The sequence below is a fragment of the Artibeus jamaicensis genome, unplaced genomic scaffold (assembly GCF_021234435.1).
Source record: "Artibeus jamaicensis isolate MK-2021 breed Jamaican fruit bat unplaced genomic scaffold, CSHL_Jam_final scaffold_474, whole genome shotgun sequence".
Taxonomy (NCBI): Eukaryota; Metazoa; Chordata; class Mammalia; order Chiroptera; family Phyllostomidae; genus Artibeus; species Artibeus jamaicensis.
In genome coordinates, this window is record NW_026522046.1 from 25,763,764 (window position 1) to 25,782,948 (window position 19,185).

Below are 19,185 nucleotides of genomic sequence, written 5' to 3' on the forward strand. Positions count from 1 at the left end.
TTACTGTGTTAGATTTCAGGAATCCTATAAATAATCAAAGGATTAGGCATGTTTACCAAGACTCTACTGCAGATTCAGAGGACAGTTAAGACCAACAGTAAGGCAAGTGCCACACTGAGACTTGCAAAACAATCTGTTTGGAGGTGGTTTTATATGCACCTTTATTCTCTTTAGATGTAATTTCCTTACAGGGGGAAGCAGAGTAACAGCCCTCGAAGGGTATGTGCTCAACCCCCAAGCCTGTGAATGTCGCTTTCCATGGTAAAGGGCGCTTTGCAGTGTGATTAAGGGAACAGACATAAACAACTCGGTTGGACCCAAAGTAATCACATGTCCTTTTAACAAAATGGGAAAGGAAGGCAGAAGGTAAGTCCGAGAGACATGAAGAGGGAAGAGGCAAGAAATATGCAGGGGTGTCCAACCTTTTGGTGTCTCTGGGCCACATTGGAAGAGGAGTTGTCTTGGGCCACACATTAAATACACAAATACTAATAAAAACTGATGAGCAAAAGAAAGGTTTCAAGTACAAAAATGCACAGTTTTGTGTTGGGCCACATTCATAGCCATCCTGGGCTGCATGCAGCCTGTGGCTTGGACCCCCCTGAAAGCACTGGAGGGCTCATTTCACTGTCGCAGGCATTGGAGATGGGAGGAAGGGGGCGGGGCAGTCTCTCGACGCCAGGTACAGCTCTCAGGTGAGAGCAAGGAATGGGGACCCCAGTTCTGTAACCACAAGGAACTGAATTCTTCCAACAATCTGAGTAAACAAAAAAACAAACCGTCCCCTGGAGCCTCCAGAAAAGAAGACAGTTCCGCCAAAACCTCGATTCAAGCCCATTAAGAACTGCATCGGATATCTCACCTACACAACTAAAAAATGACACATCTGTGATGTTTTAAGACACTAAGTTGGTGGTAATTTCTTATGGCAGCAATGGAAAACTAACACACCCTGAATCACCAGCATTAAGTTATTACATATGCCTGGAGCTGTGTGTTCTATATTCTGTAGATGCTATCTCCAATTCTAACTGCAATGCTGCAAGACAGACTTCTCCACATTTTACAGGTGAGGAAACTGGGCACAGAGAAGTGATGTGACTTGCTCAAGACTGCACAGATGTGCATGGCAACGCTGAGAATGACCCGGGGTTAGTCTGTCTCCAAAGTCTTTTCCCCTTTTCCTTGTACTTGTCGGGTACTCTCAGCTTACTAGATCATCCCTGCCTCCACTCCTGAAATGCACAGCTTTACGCAGTGATGTGATTATTTAATTTAAATTAATTCACTTCAGCAAGCAAATCATCCTGAGACCCAAAAAAACCCTTGGGATGTTGATGCATTTGATTTCCCTCCATTACTGTGAACTATCAGGACAAAAGTCTTACATAAACTCTGAATTTAGGAATGAAGAGCTTTGTATCTTTAACTTCTAGCCCTGCATATTCTGAAGGGAAAAGCAAACACTTAAGCAAAGTACTTGGAATAAACTGACATCTTACTGTAATAAGATGTAAGGTTTGCTTTCCTTCAAACTTGAGATGGGAGTATTTTAATGTTTCTTGCCACCTCAACATTCTTTTCTATAATGAAATGGTTCTGTAAAATCTCAAGCTGCTCAAAATACATGAAGTAGTAGCTGTTACTACATCCACAACACCAACCAGAATGTGTGCTGTGCATGATAGTTCCCAGATGACATGAGGTCATAGCTCTTCATGCTGTGCATGAATGAGTTCACTTCAATACCACATTAATGTGATTGTTAAGAACATCAAAGAAATTTAAGCACTAAACAATTAAGATTCAATTCCAATGACAAGCTAATGTGAATGCAAACTTAAGCAATGTTGGCTTTGTAAAAAGCTAAATGATATCATATCTAATCATAAACTTGTTATATTTGAAAGTGAGAAAAGCAGTCTTTCCAAGTTATGGCTGTACATTTACTTTATAACTACAACAGATCTAGAGATGCATTATAATCCATGAGGCAATTAATCTATGCAGTATTCTCATGTGCTTCACAGTAAGGTTTTCCTCCAACTTAGGACAAATGCCTGTTCCCCTCGTCCATCCTCTTACGATCTGAACCTAGGAAGTCATGCTTTCCAGTCTGGAGCAAGTCACAGCTTTACTTAGTAACGTTATGAAGCAGTCTTGTAAATACCATCAACTTCTTTAAATACACTGAGGAGTAATTACTGTTAACTGACTGGTAAATTTTAAAAAGTGATCTCAACACCAAAAGAGGAAATAGAAAATGTAAGATTGTTGGTTGTCACAAGATACCATGTGCATTCTGGAGACAGATGATAAAGAACTCAGCCCTGGCTAAGGAGGCTCAGTGGATTGAGCGCTAGCCTGGGAATCAAAGGGTCACTGGTTCAATTCCCAGTCTAGGGCACATGCCTGGGTTGTGGGCCAGGTCCCCGGTAGGGGTTGTGTGAGAGGCAACCACACATTGATGTTTCTCTCCCTCTCTTTCTCCCTCCCTTTCCCTCTGTTAATAAATAAATAAAATATTTTATTTGAAAAAAGTTCAAGTCTTTACTGTGATACACTGGGTATTAAAGGAAATTCCTACCTTGTTAGATGGCTTCATTGCTACTGAAATGACAGGGTCAGGAACATGAATTGACTCCTAAAATATTTTTTAAAAAACAGAGAAGAATTCCAATTAGTACTGAATGAATCAGAGTCAGGGATGGATTAATCTTAATGGTCTGTTTTACAACAGAAAAAAGTACTAAACATCTTTAGGCTACGCAACATATACCCTAGAGTTAAAAGCATGTATTATATGCATTAAATAAATAAAAATACTAATACATTCATAAATAAAGGCATCCATTTACATGATCTCCTCCCTCCCAAAACAATGAAAATAAATATCTATTTATTTACTTAACTGTTAATGACCCTTAAGTCTATCGATACTTCCAATTTAACACATTATAATGAATCCAAATGCTGACATGTAGAATTCTTATTGACTGGTGGCTACATTTACTGTTGCTATCTTCTGATAAGTTATTTATTTAATCGAATTATGATCAATGATAAGAGAAACAGAGAAAGGGCACTAGATTCTTTATACATGATACTTCATTTAATCAACCACAATTCTGAGAGGCGGATATTATTAACCCAATTTTACAAATAAAATCTGGAAGGCAAGGAAAGAAGAGAAAATAATGTGGCCAAAGGCTGGTGGGAAATACAGGGCAGGCTCTCACCCAGGTCTGCTTGCTCAAAGCCTGAGCACTTCCCGCAACCCCTGGTGGCTTCCTACTGCTAATGACAGGCACATGGAGAAAGCCTTATTAATCATGGCAGTCCTCTTACCCAGAGCCCCCAAAAGCCTGCACAGATTTACTTAATTTTTGTACTGTCTTACACCAACATTAAAACCAGATATGAGACAATATTTTACACAAAACCCTGCATGATAAAATTATGGGTCTGTCGTACAATCTGGGACTACTACAGTGCTCATCTGTCAGGGCTGGACCAGTTCTTACATAATGATGATCCACGGTCAATTTGTTCCCTACAAATTACCTATCCTCTGTGTAGTCATATTCTTTCTCTACTAAATTCAGTGGAGTGTCTTGTTGTATGTGGAACAATCTGTTCTCTTAATGGGACAAAACTGGACAGTGAGTGAAGGGAATTCAAAGGCAGGAACTGCCGAAGCACGTGTGGAGGAGAGACTACTCCACGGCGTGACCACTGTGTGGGCTGAGAGCCGACCTGGGCCAGAACGGAGGTGGCTTACCGCCGAAGCCGCTTAGAGACTCGGACTCTAACTGACGTTCACTCTGACATAAAGAAAGCGCCCCTCTCTTGCCTCCTGCTATGAGCTGGACCCTGGAATGGGCTGATGTCTCGACCTGGTCAAGCACGTTACGTAATTTCCACATCAGGAAGCATTCCTGTACTAGCACCTGTGACTGCTCCCCTCTTCTTACTCTAGAGAACAATTCTTTGGCACCTGTTGGAAGGGCAGAGACTACCCACCTCATCTTGCAGCTGCCCAAGATGTGCCTCCTATGTAAGCTTCCCTTGAAAAACACGGTTAGGTGCCAGACTGGAGTGGCCTGCCTCTTTTCCAGGCTTTCCCTGCCCTCCGTGTACGGAGGTAGATTTTCAGTCCCAGGGCTTTTCCCAGGGTCTGTCTGTACTAACAGCATGTGTTTCCCTTCAGGGTACCTCAGTGATAAAAAGGGACCTATGTGTGCCACAGAGCAGGCTGTCTGACTGTCCAGTTGCATCTTGGTTCCCTTCTGTTATATTATAGCCAAGTCTAGTCTAAATGTTAGTCTGCTCTTACAGTTCCTGAGGGAAGGGTCTACTCCGGCTGCTGAGTTACTAAGGGAGGAGCACTCCATGGGGACCAGCCTGGGGATGGTGACAGCAACCGGAGACCTACCCACGATGGGGAGGCAGAGCTCAGGAATCGGAGCTACACAGTCCAGGTGTGTTTTCCTGTGTAGAGATTTCCCCCTGACACTAGAATCCCTGGAGGATCGTGAACGACTTTCCTAAGGAAAGCCAGATAAATTAGCTCACACAGCACACTTGTCCAACTGGCATTTAAAGAGTCACAACCAATCTGTACTTGATGTTCACAGCGCTAAGCAATGAAAACATTGTGGATGTTTCTCTGAAGTAGTAAATGTACTGCATACAAACACAGACCTTTGAAACTCAAGGGGTAAACAGCTTTGAAATTAAATGACTTACCATAGAAAGTCCACTATTATCTTTGTTTGTGAATGTGTCTCCACTGGCACAGTCAATGCCAAACAATGCACAGATGTCTCCAGCAAATGCTTCCTCAACATCCTAAATAAAGAAATAACAAGTAATACAGATCAGACCAGGGCAGCTAGACAGAACTTGCACACTAAGCCCACTGAGCATAGACAAACATGGCAGAACCTCCCCATGAATTTTGTAAAGAATGAATTAGCTAGAACCAACGCAACACCAACTGTGGCAAGACATACCTTAAACCGGGCCCTTATTTAAGCCCCATTTCAACAGACACGATTTGACTCTAATGGGAACTGAGCCACGGCAGCATTACTGGGCGTGTCTGCAGTGCTGACAGAATGCAGAGCCTCCCGGTTCTGCAGTTACTCCCAGGGATTAACAGCATGTACTATGTGTGTTGCCACAGTCCAAGGACAAGATGCATATGACAAAGGTGCACGAGAAAAGCCTACAAAGGAAGTTCTGAAAACAAAGGCAGGAGAGTGGAGTCCCTTTTACTTAAAATAATCTTAATTTCTCACAGATGGATGCAGCTAAGAAAACAGGAAGTCTAAGAACAAAGCATTGGCGCCTCTAAACTTCCTTGTTTTTGTCCTTTTACATGATAGTTCATTCATACCAGCTGTGGCTGTGAATGAGCAAGTTTGTGTGTCTTACTTTAATGGTTACACAGCTGTACAATTCTCTTGGTTTCTGGCCTATGAAACAGCTGTGACAATCATTAATCCCTCTGGCCTGCCCCCTGCTGCCTATATCTCAAAATAGCAATTTGGTCCAATTTTGAAAGACTGCCTATGCATCTTCCAGGAGCTACAGAAGTTACGAGCACCAAAAATTACTGAACATCCGAAGACTTTGCTTAGACTAAAATATCTCCAGGAATATGGAACTGAACTGGGAAAAGGTGAGAGAAGGAGATAACCTCACACACTTGGTATTCCTACCAAGGCCTCACCCTGTGTGTGGACCATAGATGGCTGGGACAGATTCAGAACCAATTCAAGAATTCAAGCCAAAACGTATCTCCCAGACCAGATTTCAGAGGTCTGAAACCTGCAGATGGACTCTTAACACCATTTTGGCCATTCTTGGGGTGGGTTCTACAAATATAAAGTTCTAGCATAACACAGAGCTTTCGGACCAACCATATTTCAGAATTTTTTATTGAACAAAATGGGACAATGTATGAATTTACTACTTTCACCCTTCAGAACCACAGTTCCACTGTCCTAAAAACCTACTGTATTCTGTGTAACGACAGCTCTTAAAGATAGTGCTGAATTTGTGTTCTGAGTTTTGGGGAACTAACTGCCCCCTCTCCTTAACCTCGGTGATCGAGGAAACCCAGCTACCTCATGAACAATGGTACGAACTGTGTGTTCTTAACATCTGCTGATGCAGCCCACAGTGAAGTGCTACATCAGAATTGTACCACACCTAACTACAAAGGAAGAAGTTAGGAAAACACATTCAACTGCAAGTGATTTTCTTGTGGGGCTTGGGGTACCAAGAAGGTAGACCTATTTTGCCTGTGGTAAAGAAACCTCTGACCTCACAGTGGCCAGGCACTTACCTCCATCATGTCCGCGTGCAGGCGCACCAGCCGTTGCACCCGCACTTTCTTTCTTGTCCGTGTATTGTAGATGGTGTCACCCTTCTTCAACTGTCCTTGATAATTGCGAACGTAAGTTAACTGTCCAAAGCGACCTGCCTAGGAGTCAAGATTGAGGAGGAGCAGAAAAAAAAAACAAACCCATAAGAATCAAAATCAGGAGGAAAACTTTACAACTCTGTCCAGATATTCCCTCGCCAATTTTAGTAGTTTCGAATATAGGTAATTAAATGGTTGTGTTATTCTTTTTGGTATCACAATCCAAGATAATACTTCTGCTCTCTCTAAAATAAATGTTATTAGAAAAAACTTTAAAATTATTTATTTAAGGAACTATACTTTTGTCTTCTGTATTATTTTATAATTTCAGTTTAATATAATAGGACATAAAATAAGGTATAATTATTGGAAAGACAACAAAAATATCATTAGAAATAATAAGACATCTAAAAAAATTTGATAATCACCTGGAAATCTTACAAGTGAGAGTTTTGTAAAGTAACTGAATATAAAATGAATAATTAAGGGTCAATTCCTCCTGAATATTAATAACAATAAGACACATATTTAAACCTTGACAATTCTTCCCATATTAATTTACAGGTTTAACACAATTGCAATCAAAATCCCAAGAAAAAAATTTAAACATTTGATTAGTGATCTTAAAAGTCATGTAGAGGAATAGGTAAAAAATAAAAAACTTGTGAAAATGTATGTTAATGAGAAGGAACTAAAACTAATATTAAAACATTTTGAATCCTCCACAATTTAAAAAGTATAGAACTAGCACAAATTAGACTGAACATCCCACCAAGTATGGTATACACATCTAAAATGTTTAATTCATTTATCAACAGGTGATACAGAAGACATGGCAACCAACGGAAAAGTGCAACATCATTCAGAGCTGGTCGCTGGACAACTCTCCGAAGAGGTCTGTTGGGCCCGCCCCGGTGCACACAGCACACAGCACACAGCACAGCCAGTTCCAGTTGGGTTAACAGTAAAAAAATCCCACCATAAAAAAGTAGAAAGTAAGAAGTATTTATTAAATATAGTCAAAGAAGAGAGTTTCTAAGGTTAAAATTGAAAGAATGACTAAAGACAAAGACTCACAGACTTGATTATATAAATTTTAAAGCAATGACTGTTTTTAAAAAATTCACTTCATTAGAGAAAGCTCATACAAGTAAAAATTTTTTACCCTAATTTTTTTATAAAAGTAGCAATTACAAAGGAATTACAAAACACAACTGCATAATACAGTATATGAAAAAATATTCTCTATCATTAGTAATTAAGGCAAGGCAAAATATTAAAATAACATTTTTCATTTAAGAAGTCAGCAATGATTTTAATAATAATATTCTGCTGATAAAGATCCATCAAAATAATCTAATACATTAATTCTGAGTATGAAAGCAATTCGGTGACACAAACCATTAAATATTAATGTATTCTGTAGCTATATAATCATTATTCTGGGGATCTTAAGAAAGTATTCCTAAATACGTATTTTTAAAAGCTTTATGTATAAAAATTGTCACTGCTATGTTATTTCTACTTTATAATTTAAAATTACCTTTTTTCTCATTTTACTGATACTAAAAATTACATTATAAAAATTTTAAAATTTGGAAAAAGCCCCCAAAATATAATTCTGTCCATACCACTTCCAATTTATCCACTTTTCTTTCCCCACATAAAACAGTAAGATCAGAAGCAAAGACAGCCCAACAAAAAAGCGTACCCAGTGACCAAATCTTGATATCTGATACCATTCTCTTTATTAAAAGGAACAGGACTCCTGAAGAACAGGCTGATTCTAGGGCCAGGGCAGGGAACACTCAAGATAAGCCTGGAATATGCTGTACTGCCAGAAAGGGAAGGAAGCGGCCAGAAAAGCAAACACTGGGGCACGTCACAGGACCCAACTGAAAGAGCTACAAGGGCAAAACCTGGCTAATCTAGGCAACAAAATAAGTAACGTACTCCTGAATTGTAACTCAAAGTACCAAGCATTATATTTTGCTGTGTATAATGCGCACTTTTTTGCCCACATTTTTGGGGGAAAATAAGGATGTGCATTATACATGGGTATAATGATTGCAAGCCATGGGAATAAATGATAATCCCACGTATGGTGCGCACAAAAATGTAGGTGCGCACCATACACAGCAGCACAGTACGCATGGCAAAATGCAGCACATACCCTAAGTCCATACTGATGTAAACAAATGACTGAACACAAACATAAACGGGGAGAAAAGACAACTCTCCCACACAGAAGAACCCCAGACGGCCTGGGTAGATACTGCTCCCTCAAGGAGGCGGAACGTAATGTCCACTCCTTAAGTGTGGGAGGTGCACGGTCACCTCCTTCTACAGAGTCAGAATGGAAAGGGAGAGAAAAGAGTAACAGCGAAGAAACCTATAACCAAATATGTCATGAGAGTTATCTCATAATAGGAATAAAAGCCTGAAGGAAAATTTCTACATATAACAGTTAAATACATTAGAAAGCAACTTACCTCCAATTTAAAAGCCAGGCCTACAAATGGGTGGGAATTGTCTCTCTTGGAGTTCATTAAGATTTTGGTTTTCTCTTTTGAGTCACTTAAAGTAAAGCAAATATAACTCTGTGAGATGCAATATTTGATATTTTATATCAATTTGTTTCATCGAACCATATTATCTGAGAAAAAGCACATGTGCCAAACTCTGACTTCACACATTAGTGAAGTTTCACTGAAAGAAATCTGTAAGAATAACTTCTATGGCCTTAGTCATTACACTGTGACAGATGCAGAGGAAACTAAAAAACCCACAAAAATGGTCTGATAGAGAAAGAAAAGAAAGATACAATGTCTGTCCAGAAGGTATCCAGCCATGTAATATTAAAATAGACATTCACTGAAGAAGGTACAAGATAGAAGAAACATTGTACATAGGACAATGATGCCTCAGTCTCCTTCAAAGTAGACACCTTGGGACTTCACAGTTCTCCCAATTGCCATCAGCTGCCTGGTCATATTTTCCTGAATCTCATCGATGGTCTAAAATCTCTTCCCTTTCAAAGATGATTTTAGTTTTGGGGAAAGCCACAAGTACAGGGTGCCAAATCTGGGCTATAGAGGGGCTTAGTCACCTGGGTGACTTGCTGTTTCACTAAAAATCTCTGCACGAGACATGATACATGAGCAGGCACATTGTTGTGATACAGCTGCCAATCACCAGCTTCCTATGACTGTGGCCTTCAGAATCATATGAATAGTTTCTGTGGGGGAATATTCAGGCCTAACACAAAATCTGATGCAGAACTGTTGCTCTACTCGAGTCATCTTCAATGCGATGGCCACACCATACACATGCTTAGTCAACGGCATCCACCACCCCCACTGAGTAGCCCGGTGAAGTCGTCATTGTTCACTCGTGGGCATTCCAGTCCACTCTCCTTGGCTTCCAGGTTTACATCAATATTGTGCAAACCATTCTCATTATATTAACAGTGACTGGACTTTCTCTGGACAGACCTTGTAATCAATGAGAGTTAAAAAATTTTTTTGCTACATGTAGCCTTTTTTAAAAAAAATTATGACTGAGAACAGCTGGTCCCAAATTTTTCTAATGATATAAACCTTGATGGAAAATAAAACAAGTAATACTTCTAACTCACCAATACAGTGTAATATGGGAACTGGAATAATAAATATTTTTGTATGTGCCAAAATTGTTACCCAAATAGAAATGGTAATTGTTTTGGTAAATTATGAAAAATAACACAAACACAACTAAAAGAACACTTCTTGCATTCTCTCATAGTGCATACATGTTAAAGTATTTCTGCATAAACTAAGAGTCTGTTTCCGAGACTTACTCCTCCTGATTGAGAATGGCATAATTCTGGACTTCAGATGGATTGGGGAGGTATTCTAAAACAGCGTCTAGAAGAGGCTGAACTCCTTTGTTCTTCAAGGCACTTCCCACAAAGACAGGAGAAAATGACCTCGTTAAAGTAGCTCTTCGGATTGCAAGCTACCAAAAAAAAAAAAGATTAGTCAATCCTAAATGATTGTCATATACTTTATGTTTCAGACCAATTACAAACTAAAAAATCAAAGAAATTATTAATACTCCTTGGAGTATTGGCTCTAGTGGAGTATCAGGTCCTCTATAACTTACAGTCAAAATACAAAACAAAAAGAGAAAAAACAGATGCCTTTTTAGAGCTAGAAAGCTGCTTTCAACACTTTTGGAATGTCACTAATTTTTAATTTGATAAAAGTATATATACACAAGTACATATATACACACTTAGAAGACACACACAGAGAACAGTGTAGACAGCACACTATGTGAAACACTATGCTAAGTGTGTAAAATAAAGAAAAAAATTTATGTGTGTGTGTGTGTATCTTGAAAGATACACCGGCAACTTATTAACTGGTCACCTATTTCGGGGGGGGCAGAAAACTAAGCAGCTGTGTACTTTCACATATTTTTAAATGTTTAAACCATAAACATTTAAAAATGTTCCATTTAATAAAAAATTTAGTGTCATATAATAAAAAATATTTAATTAACTGCTTAATTTTTTTAAAGAACATACATATTTATTGCTGTATTATTTCTATATTTATCTTCTTTCTTAATAAAAATGTACTCAAAAGGTTGGCTCTGTAAATGTCTTTTTTTCCTAGAACAAACTATGACTCCCTTTCCATTTTAAGATATTATGTAACTTAGTTATATAACACAATATATATTATGTAACACGTAACTGAGTTATATAGAACTCTTACATGACAGTAATGCATGTCAAGTATATTTTGAAGAAACCAATTATGTTAAATAAATTACTCCAATTTCATTAGTAAAACCCATGCATAAAAGCATCATATTCAGGTCCACCTGTGCTATCACAAAAGGTAAGATCTCTTTTTCTTTTTTAATTTTTTACGGCCAAGCAGTATTCCATTGTGTAAACACACTAAAAAATAAGTAATATAACTTTTTTAAAAAAGGCATCATGTTCATACCCTGAGAAACAAAACTTCCTCTCCCTCTATTGTTGATTAATATAAGACTTCTTTTGAGAACACTTGCCTTTAAATCAGAAACTGAGGGGATTTTCTCTTCCAGGAACATCTCACCAAGCTGCTCGTCTGCATTGGCAACACATTCAATCAGCTCCTGCCGGTGGTCAGCTGCCGCTGCCCTGAATTCTGCTGGGATCTCCTCATATCGAACAATCTGGCTAAGAACAGAAATGGTTTATTTTGGTACTTTAAGGACATGCAATCAAACATATAAAGCACCAGTGAAAAAGTTAAACTAATAGCTAATAATCTAGATGAGAAAGGACTCTGATATATTGGTATTAACATGGTAAATAATACTGATAGGTATCTTTAAAATTCAGACAGCAGGCAACACAGGCAAAGCGAACTGCTCCAGGCTGTGCTACTAGTAAATGGAAGAGCCAAGATTCAAAGCCAACCTCACTCCAAAGCCATGTGAACACCTCAGTATTTTATTACCCAAATTAATCAAAACATCACAGTCTCTTAACAGGCAGAATTAGAGACCTGACTATCCCTTTCCATTCGTAACAAACCCAATCACGTAATTTTTAACACAGACTACCCCATCTTCTAGTAAGAAGGGGGCACTAAACAGGACAGACTCATCCACCTTGGCACCGGCTCTCCCTTCCTCTGGAGGCCAAAGGGGTGAGAGTCACAAATAAAATATGTACGGTGAATAAGCAAATATACCTGATATTTATAAAATTGAAGTTTTCAAAGTATTTAAAAAATGAAACTAATATCGAGAATAATCTTTTCAGAAAAAACTATAACTAAATAAATAATAGCTAATTGCAAATAGTTCTAAGGAATGTTTTTCATAGTCTTTAGAGCTTAATTTCTTCCTTTCTAGCAAGTTCTCTGGTTCTTTGACTTTTACATCAGAATCATCAAAATACACAAACCCAGTGGTCTAGGGCTGGGGAAGGGGGCAGGTTTATCAAGAAGGTCCCATCTGTGGTTCTGATGCGGTTCTGGAGAAGTGGACTGACTGATTTATTTACAAGTATTTGTTCAGTCCCCACTATGCACCAGAGAGCCCTCTGGCTGGTGAAATAGCAGTGAGCACACCTGATAAAAATCCCTGCCTCCTGGGCCTTGCACCCACTTGAAGGAATAACAGGCCAACTCTGCTGTCATCACTTAGCTGTCACACACAAAGTGTGAGAAACACTCCGGCTGTGGGACAGCCCTTCGAGATGGCTGCTGAAGAGAAATCGCTGTTCAATGACCACGAACACCCTTTACCCATCGGCCAGGACAGCGACCCCAGCTCATGGCAGAGGTAGGAAACTGCCAGGCTGCTGGGGCCACTCCTCAGAGCAAAGGTCATTTACGACCCACACTGTCCAGATCAGTGCCACCCACAGGGTGGTCTGCAGGCCTGGGACAGCAGCATCACTGGGAGCTTCCGGGATGCGAACTCCAGGCTGAATGCAACCCTGGGAGCTACTGACTCGATCTCTGCAGGTGGACACAAGAGTATGTGTTTAACAAACTCTGCGGGTGATTTTCCGAATGCTACGGCTTGATGACCACTGAGCAATTACAGTACTTTGTATGCTAAAGTCACCCAAAAGTTGACTGACAAGCCAAATACCGTGTCAGTTATCCATTTGCTCCTTGTATCGCCTAAACATCTGTACAACTTCTGCCTTTTATACATTAATCATTTTATCTTTGTAATGCCATGAAGTAGGTAGAGGAAATACTTATGATTCCTATTTTCTTACCAGTTTTTATCACAATACCCAGTACACAGCTGCTCCCTCAAAGTCCACAGAATAAGTGAGTTGATGAATGAATGTGCACTACACCACCAACCCAAGTTGAAGGCCTTCTACCACACCGTCCATGTCATAACGTGATATAAATATATTACCCAACAAGTAACACAGTCTCCCTTTGAATGAATACTAAGCAAAATGGGAAGCAAATGGAATTAAAGGCATTAAAACAAAATCATCTTAGAGGATATTCTTCCGGCAACATTTCAAAAAAGTGTCTATGTTTGAAGAATTCATCCTTTCCCTCCCTTTAGTACTTTCTAAAATGTAAGAATTTAATGGTATATTTTTAATACTTACCCAAAGTCCCCATCAAAATAGATGGCTCGTTCTTCTATAAGATCTATAATACCTTTAAAATCACCCTCCAAACCAATGGGTATCTGCATAAACGCTGCATTATGACTTAGTTTAGACCTAAAATAAAGATAAAAATGAGTCAACGCCAGATGTTGCAGACCTGGGAGGGTGTCACCAGCAGGACAGAACAGAGGACAGAAAGCAGCTGGGACAAGACTGACAGCCAGACTGGGCGTGCCCAGGAAGCCACAACCCTGTTTCGGCAACAGAAGCACTCTGAAAGGATGCTGGGATAACCACGCCCACAGCGCATCAGCCAACTCCAGCAACAGACTACAGCTGTCTGGACAAGTTCTGACGGGAACCTCTCAGCGCGGGTGTTGAAGTCAGACACCGATCATCAGCCTGTGACCAGCACCAGGCACAACCGCTGACCGGAAACTGCGCTCACAGGCCGGGATTCTCACTTGAGAAGAAACATGCTCTAGCTCCCACTGTTTGCTATGGACGCCAGGTGCCCATCTACAATTATGGACAGAAAACACGACGTCCCCAAATATTTGAAGGAAACCAATAGCTTAAAAGAGACATGAGAGTTCAAGAAATAGTACTAAACTCCAAGGAGAGATTTACTAGAAGAAATAAAATGTAAAGGTCTGAGAATTATCTCTATTAATAAGAATATTGCAATAAAAGAGAAATTTTATATAAATTAACTATATAATTGCTGAAATTAAAAAGAAAAACACAGACTAAATCACTGCGGGGCTGCAGATGAACAGCAGGTTAGTGAACTGGAAAACCGACCTCAGTAATTTACTCACTGCTCATCATTATAAAATAGAGACAGAAAGCAGAAGAAAGTATGGTAGAAAAGTTAAAACACAGAGATCAGATCCAGAAGTTTCGAATTCTGTTCAAGTGGGAGTTATAAAAATGAGAAAACAGGGGAAAAGGGAGTGATACAAACCAAAGTGGTCAAACAGATGCTAAAAAAGAATGTTCCTAAAATTCAGAAAAAGGCTTGGCAGAGTCCCTGCACTGCCAAGCACAACTAAAATATGAGCAATAAAGGTAAAAAGTGAAAATGTTTCATTTTACCAAGAAAATATTGAAAGTATCTAATAAAAGTTTCACTCTCGTATTCTCAAACGCTTCACTTGCATCCGAGTGCTCAGAGCGGCACAGTCACTCAGAGTTCCCCAACACCGTCTCTTTTGTCATCACACTCAGTCTTCCCGCTCCCATCACCTCCGCTGCCCACGGCCATCGGCTCTGCCCTGTGTGAGCTGGGCCAAAACTCCGCAGCTCCTGTCACACCTCTGCAGGGGGTAAAAAGTGGAACTCTGACTCTTTTCAAGGCTGGCTGAAACACCCAGAACTGTGCAAAACGTAACATGCTCTGCAACGCACTGGGCTGTCTGGTACAGAGAGGAAGGGTTATGTTGTCCTAGCAGCTGTGTCACCCTGGGAGCAAGGGAACGCAGCGTGTGCTTGGGGGCCTCAGGTACATTCCTCCGGGGAAGGTGAAAGTGAAGAGGATCCTCTACATTTGTCTAAATAAATGCAAAGCACTTTTAGAATCTACTCTAGGTTCTAACTTCTCTAATCACAGCAAACCAGAAACCACCAAACTGTTTTCTGAACTCACCTTCAGCATCCCTATAATTTAGGTCCCATTCTCCCCATTTTACAGAAAAGGCAGTTGATGAGATCACACCACCAACCAAACTACTGACTTCAGTGTTCCATTTACTAAAGTAAGTCACTCACATAAACACATTTTTTTAAGGAGGGGAAATGTAAGAATAAAGCGTAATGATACTGAATGAATTATCCTGCAAACAAAGTTTGTTATCAGATCACCACACCCACTCTGTCCTTTCCCAGGTTCGGTACCTCATTTGCTGCAGGGCCCTGGTGGGGCTGGAGCCCATCCGGTCCAGTTTGTTAATGAAGGTTAGAAATGGAACGTTGTAGCGCTTCATCTGCCGATTCACAGTCATGGTCTGGCACTGCACCCCTCCGACCGCACACAGCACGAGGATGGCGCCATCTAACACTCTCAGGGCCCTTTCAACTTCTATTGTGAAGTCCACGTGCCCTAGACGAGACAGAGAAGTGCGTGGTGGTCTTAAAGAGCAGTGTGCATTTTTATAACATGTATGATTAAAAGTCTTCGTATCTCTGCTCATCACATAAGTCTTCTAATTAGAATGTGAATTTTTTAAATCACCAATACTGCTCATCACCATAAGGTCCAGGGGCCCCACAAGATCGCTTCAAAGAGATACAAGGGCACGGGAACCTGTGGAATCAGCTCCCACACGTGACAGGCACAGCCTTCCCACTCACGATTTACTAGCACTGTTTTCCAGGGAAACCGCAGGAGGACGAGGAGCTCTAGGAGCCAAGTCAAAGTTCAACAGGGACTCAGTCCCACTTTTGAGTATTATTTGGTACTCGAAAACGAGCTGCATCAGAATAGCTAAATGTGGTTTTGCCCAAACAAGCTGCAATAAAACCAAGAACTGAACCCACCAGGCGTGTCTATGATGTTGATATTAGTGTCTCTCCACACGGTGTAGGTGGCCGCCGACTGAATGGTGATTCCTCTCTGTCTCTCCAGTTCCATGGAGTCCATGACAGCACCAACTCCGTCCTTCCCTTTCACCTAAACACAGACACGGCAATTCAGATTGCTCCATCCTGCGCTCCAAGAAGCAAAGAAATCTTTACTGAGATGCAGCCAGAACACTGATGTGATTTGCAGAGAAGCCTCATTTGTGAAACCATGTCACCTCATGAAACAGAAAACACTACAGGTTTTGCCCTCCATTACTTGCCTAACCCTGTTTGCACTGGCGTCCTCAGCCACTACCGCCAGAGCAGTCACCCCGTCTGAGAGCCATCCCTGCTCCTTCTGCAGGGTCCTGTCCTCCAGCCTTGTGTTGGTCTGTGAGCAGATGTTCGGAGAACAGAATTTTCCCTGCTCTGCTGCACATGGATTTTGAGGCCCAAGTGGGAAGAACTCAGCTTTTAAAGCATGTGATTTAAGAAGATGATCTTTATCTGAAGAAATATTTTTAAATGGAAAGTTACGTTACTCAATGATAATGGAATTCCTTCAAGAAAGTTTCAAGATTTTCTTAAATATTTTCTTTTCTGATATATTTTTTAAAGGTTTTTTTTTCTTTTACTGATTCTAGAGAATGGGGAAGAGAGAGAGAGAGACACTAACCAGTTGCATCTTGCATGCGCCCCAACTGAAGACCGAACCTGCAACACAGGCAGTTGCCCTGACCAGGAATCAAACCTGGAACCTTTGGGTTTGTAGGATGATGCCCAAACAGATGAGCCACACCAGCCAGGGATGATATATGCATTTTTAACTGTTAAGCCCATACTATGCATCATTTTAAATTCTTTTTTCCACTTAACACTATAAACATCTCTCCATAACATTAAAAATTATGTAAATGCACCCTGGCTAGATGGCTCAGTTGGCTGGAGCATAGCCCCGTACACCAAACAGTTGCAGCTTTGATCCCTGGGCCCAGGCAGGTATGGGAAGGCAGCGGGGCCAGCGGGGCGGGGGGCGGGGCGGGGGGCGGCAGAGGGGGGATTGCGACAAGAAATTGCTATTTCTCTCTCACACTGATGTCCCTCTCTCTCAAATCAATAAACATATCCTTAGGTGACGATTAAAAATATAATAAAAATTTTGTAAGTACTATTTGGATGGTTGCTTAAGGGTACATCATACTGACTTAACATTTTCAAAAGACAATCCACTAGTGCTCAACAAACCTACTGTGACGGTCTAGACAGAGTCTTTAGGGCAACGTTTCAAGCCCATCTGAACTATCCACTTTGGGATAGGAATTTGATTAAACATCCACTGTAACCACTCCTTGACCCTTTCAGGTTGTGAAGCTTATTAAATTGTAACCACAAAACAATGAAAACAAAGCTCTAACTAATCTGGAATCTGTATGAACCGCTACCTCATGCATCTTTGCAATTCTGCCAGTGTAGTAAAGTACTCGTTCTGTCAAAGTAGTTTTCCCAGAATCAATGTGAGCTGAGATTCCAATATTTCTTATCCTTTCATTAGGAATCACCTCCGAAGAACACCATCGGCAGACCTTCCAATTAATCTAAAAAAAGAAAGAAAGTTCAATTCATTGCACAGCAAGAAATTAGAATGGGTTTGGGGGATCTCTCTCCTCCAAGGAGTCTCCATGGATGCAAAACATCATCCCAGACAGCCTGGAAAGGCAAAAGAATAAATGTCTCAACCTGCAACTCTTGGAAGCAAAGGAGAGACTGCAACAAAGGGCAGGGAAAAATAGCCTTAAAAATAAAAAAGGATATAATAATAAAAATAAATCAAACAAGAAAGAAATATTCAAATAATTAAATAAACAGGGCAGATACTTTTACTGGTTACAGGTTTGAAACTATACACTGGGGCTGATAAAACCAGGACAGCTCCCAACAACTACTTTAATAGGAAACAGTTATTAGTTTAAAATTTACTTAGTTTCTTCCCCTTCCCCTTTATTGTAGTTCACCACAAGCAAGGCTGTTCAAGGGCTTGTATGTTCTATGCAGTAGTGAAATTGCTCCCACACAGCTTACAAAAGGTTTCCAATTTCTTCTACAAAAAAACAATTAATCACATTTTTACAATTTTATTTTAATTGTGGGGAGGGGGGAAATCTTGCATTTTATGGAGACAAGACATGACATAAACCTCTGCAGCCACTTCTGGGAAGAGGAAAGTAAAAGACCTTGGAAAATATGGATAAAATATTAAATGGAAACTGGGTGTTAGGCACTTAGTTGAGTCAATGTCTGAGACACCAGCAAACGAAGCAAATGAAGCTTGCGTGATAGGAAAGACTCAACTCCTACCTAACTATACTTCTTTATTCTGCGCCCCTCGCAGAAGGCAGAAACAAGACAACGGAAAAGGACCGGGAGGTTTGAGCGCCAAATCAAATAACCCAGGGTCGTCTGAAAGAGAGGGCAGCCAGACCAATGACGCTCTGTAATGAAAAGAGCGCTTGATAATGAGTAAGAAGGTCTGGGTTCGAGCCCTGGACACACTAATTTTTCAGCTGTCTTGACCTGCGCTCCAGTCACTTCTCTTTAAGGTGGTATACCAAAAAGAAGAGGCTTAACCATAAATCGGGGCACGTCCAACTTCCCAGGGCACCGAAACGCTGTTCAAGAATAACAAGTAATTGTGAAAGCACGATGGGCTTTTCAGCACAGAGGAACGACGCCTGTTTTCAGAGCTGTCAGTAACCCAGTGCCAGGAAGGGAAGGGGTGTTACTACCTCCCTGGCCCCGGAGGGACGCAAGGTTCCGGGGACAGTTCCTAGTTCGGTCCCGTGTTGTCGGGCACTGATAAATACCTGCTTCCCCCTCCAGCCCAGGACGGCCGGGATCCGCGGGAGCGGCCCGCGTCCCAGAGCCGTGACAGCGGCTGCGCCCAGCAGCCTCATGACAAATGCAGAGCCGGTGCGGAGGTTCAGCCACTCCGTGTGTGCTCAGCAACACGCACTGCAGCCAGAGCGTTCAAAGTCACGCTGTCTAATAGTGCCGG

The 19,185-nt window shown here is 40.9% G+C and overlaps 1 protein-coding gene across 1 annotated transcript in view; it reads right to left on the reverse strand.

The window, feature by feature from the left end:
* Positions 1-19,185, reverse strand: part of GFM1 (G elongation factor mitochondrial 1) — a 38,815-nt gene extending 19,630 nt beyond the window's left edge. Inside the window, exons 1-11 of the mRNA XM_037126354.2 lie at positions 18,995-19,185; positions 17,576-17,728; positions 16,110-16,242; positions 15,468-15,672; positions 13,569-13,685; positions 11,501-11,651; positions 10,272-10,429; positions 8,926-9,010; positions 6,356-6,493; positions 4,750-4,851; positions 2,588-2,644 (exon numbers count right to left, since the gene is read on the reverse strand). Of these exons, the coding sequence (XP_036982249.2) occupies positions 2,588-2,644; positions 4,750-4,851; positions 6,356-6,493; positions 8,926-9,010; positions 10,272-10,429; positions 11,501-11,651; positions 13,569-13,685; positions 15,468-15,672; positions 16,110-16,242; positions 17,576-17,728; positions 18,995-19,084 (1,389 nt within the window). The 5' untranslated portion in view covers positions 19,085-19,185. The remainder of the gene's footprint in view (positions 1-2,587; positions 2,645-4,749; positions 4,852-6,355; positions 6,494-8,925; positions 9,011-10,271; positions 10,430-11,500; positions 11,652-13,568; positions 13,686-15,467; positions 15,673-16,109; positions 16,243-17,575; positions 17,729-18,994) is intronic.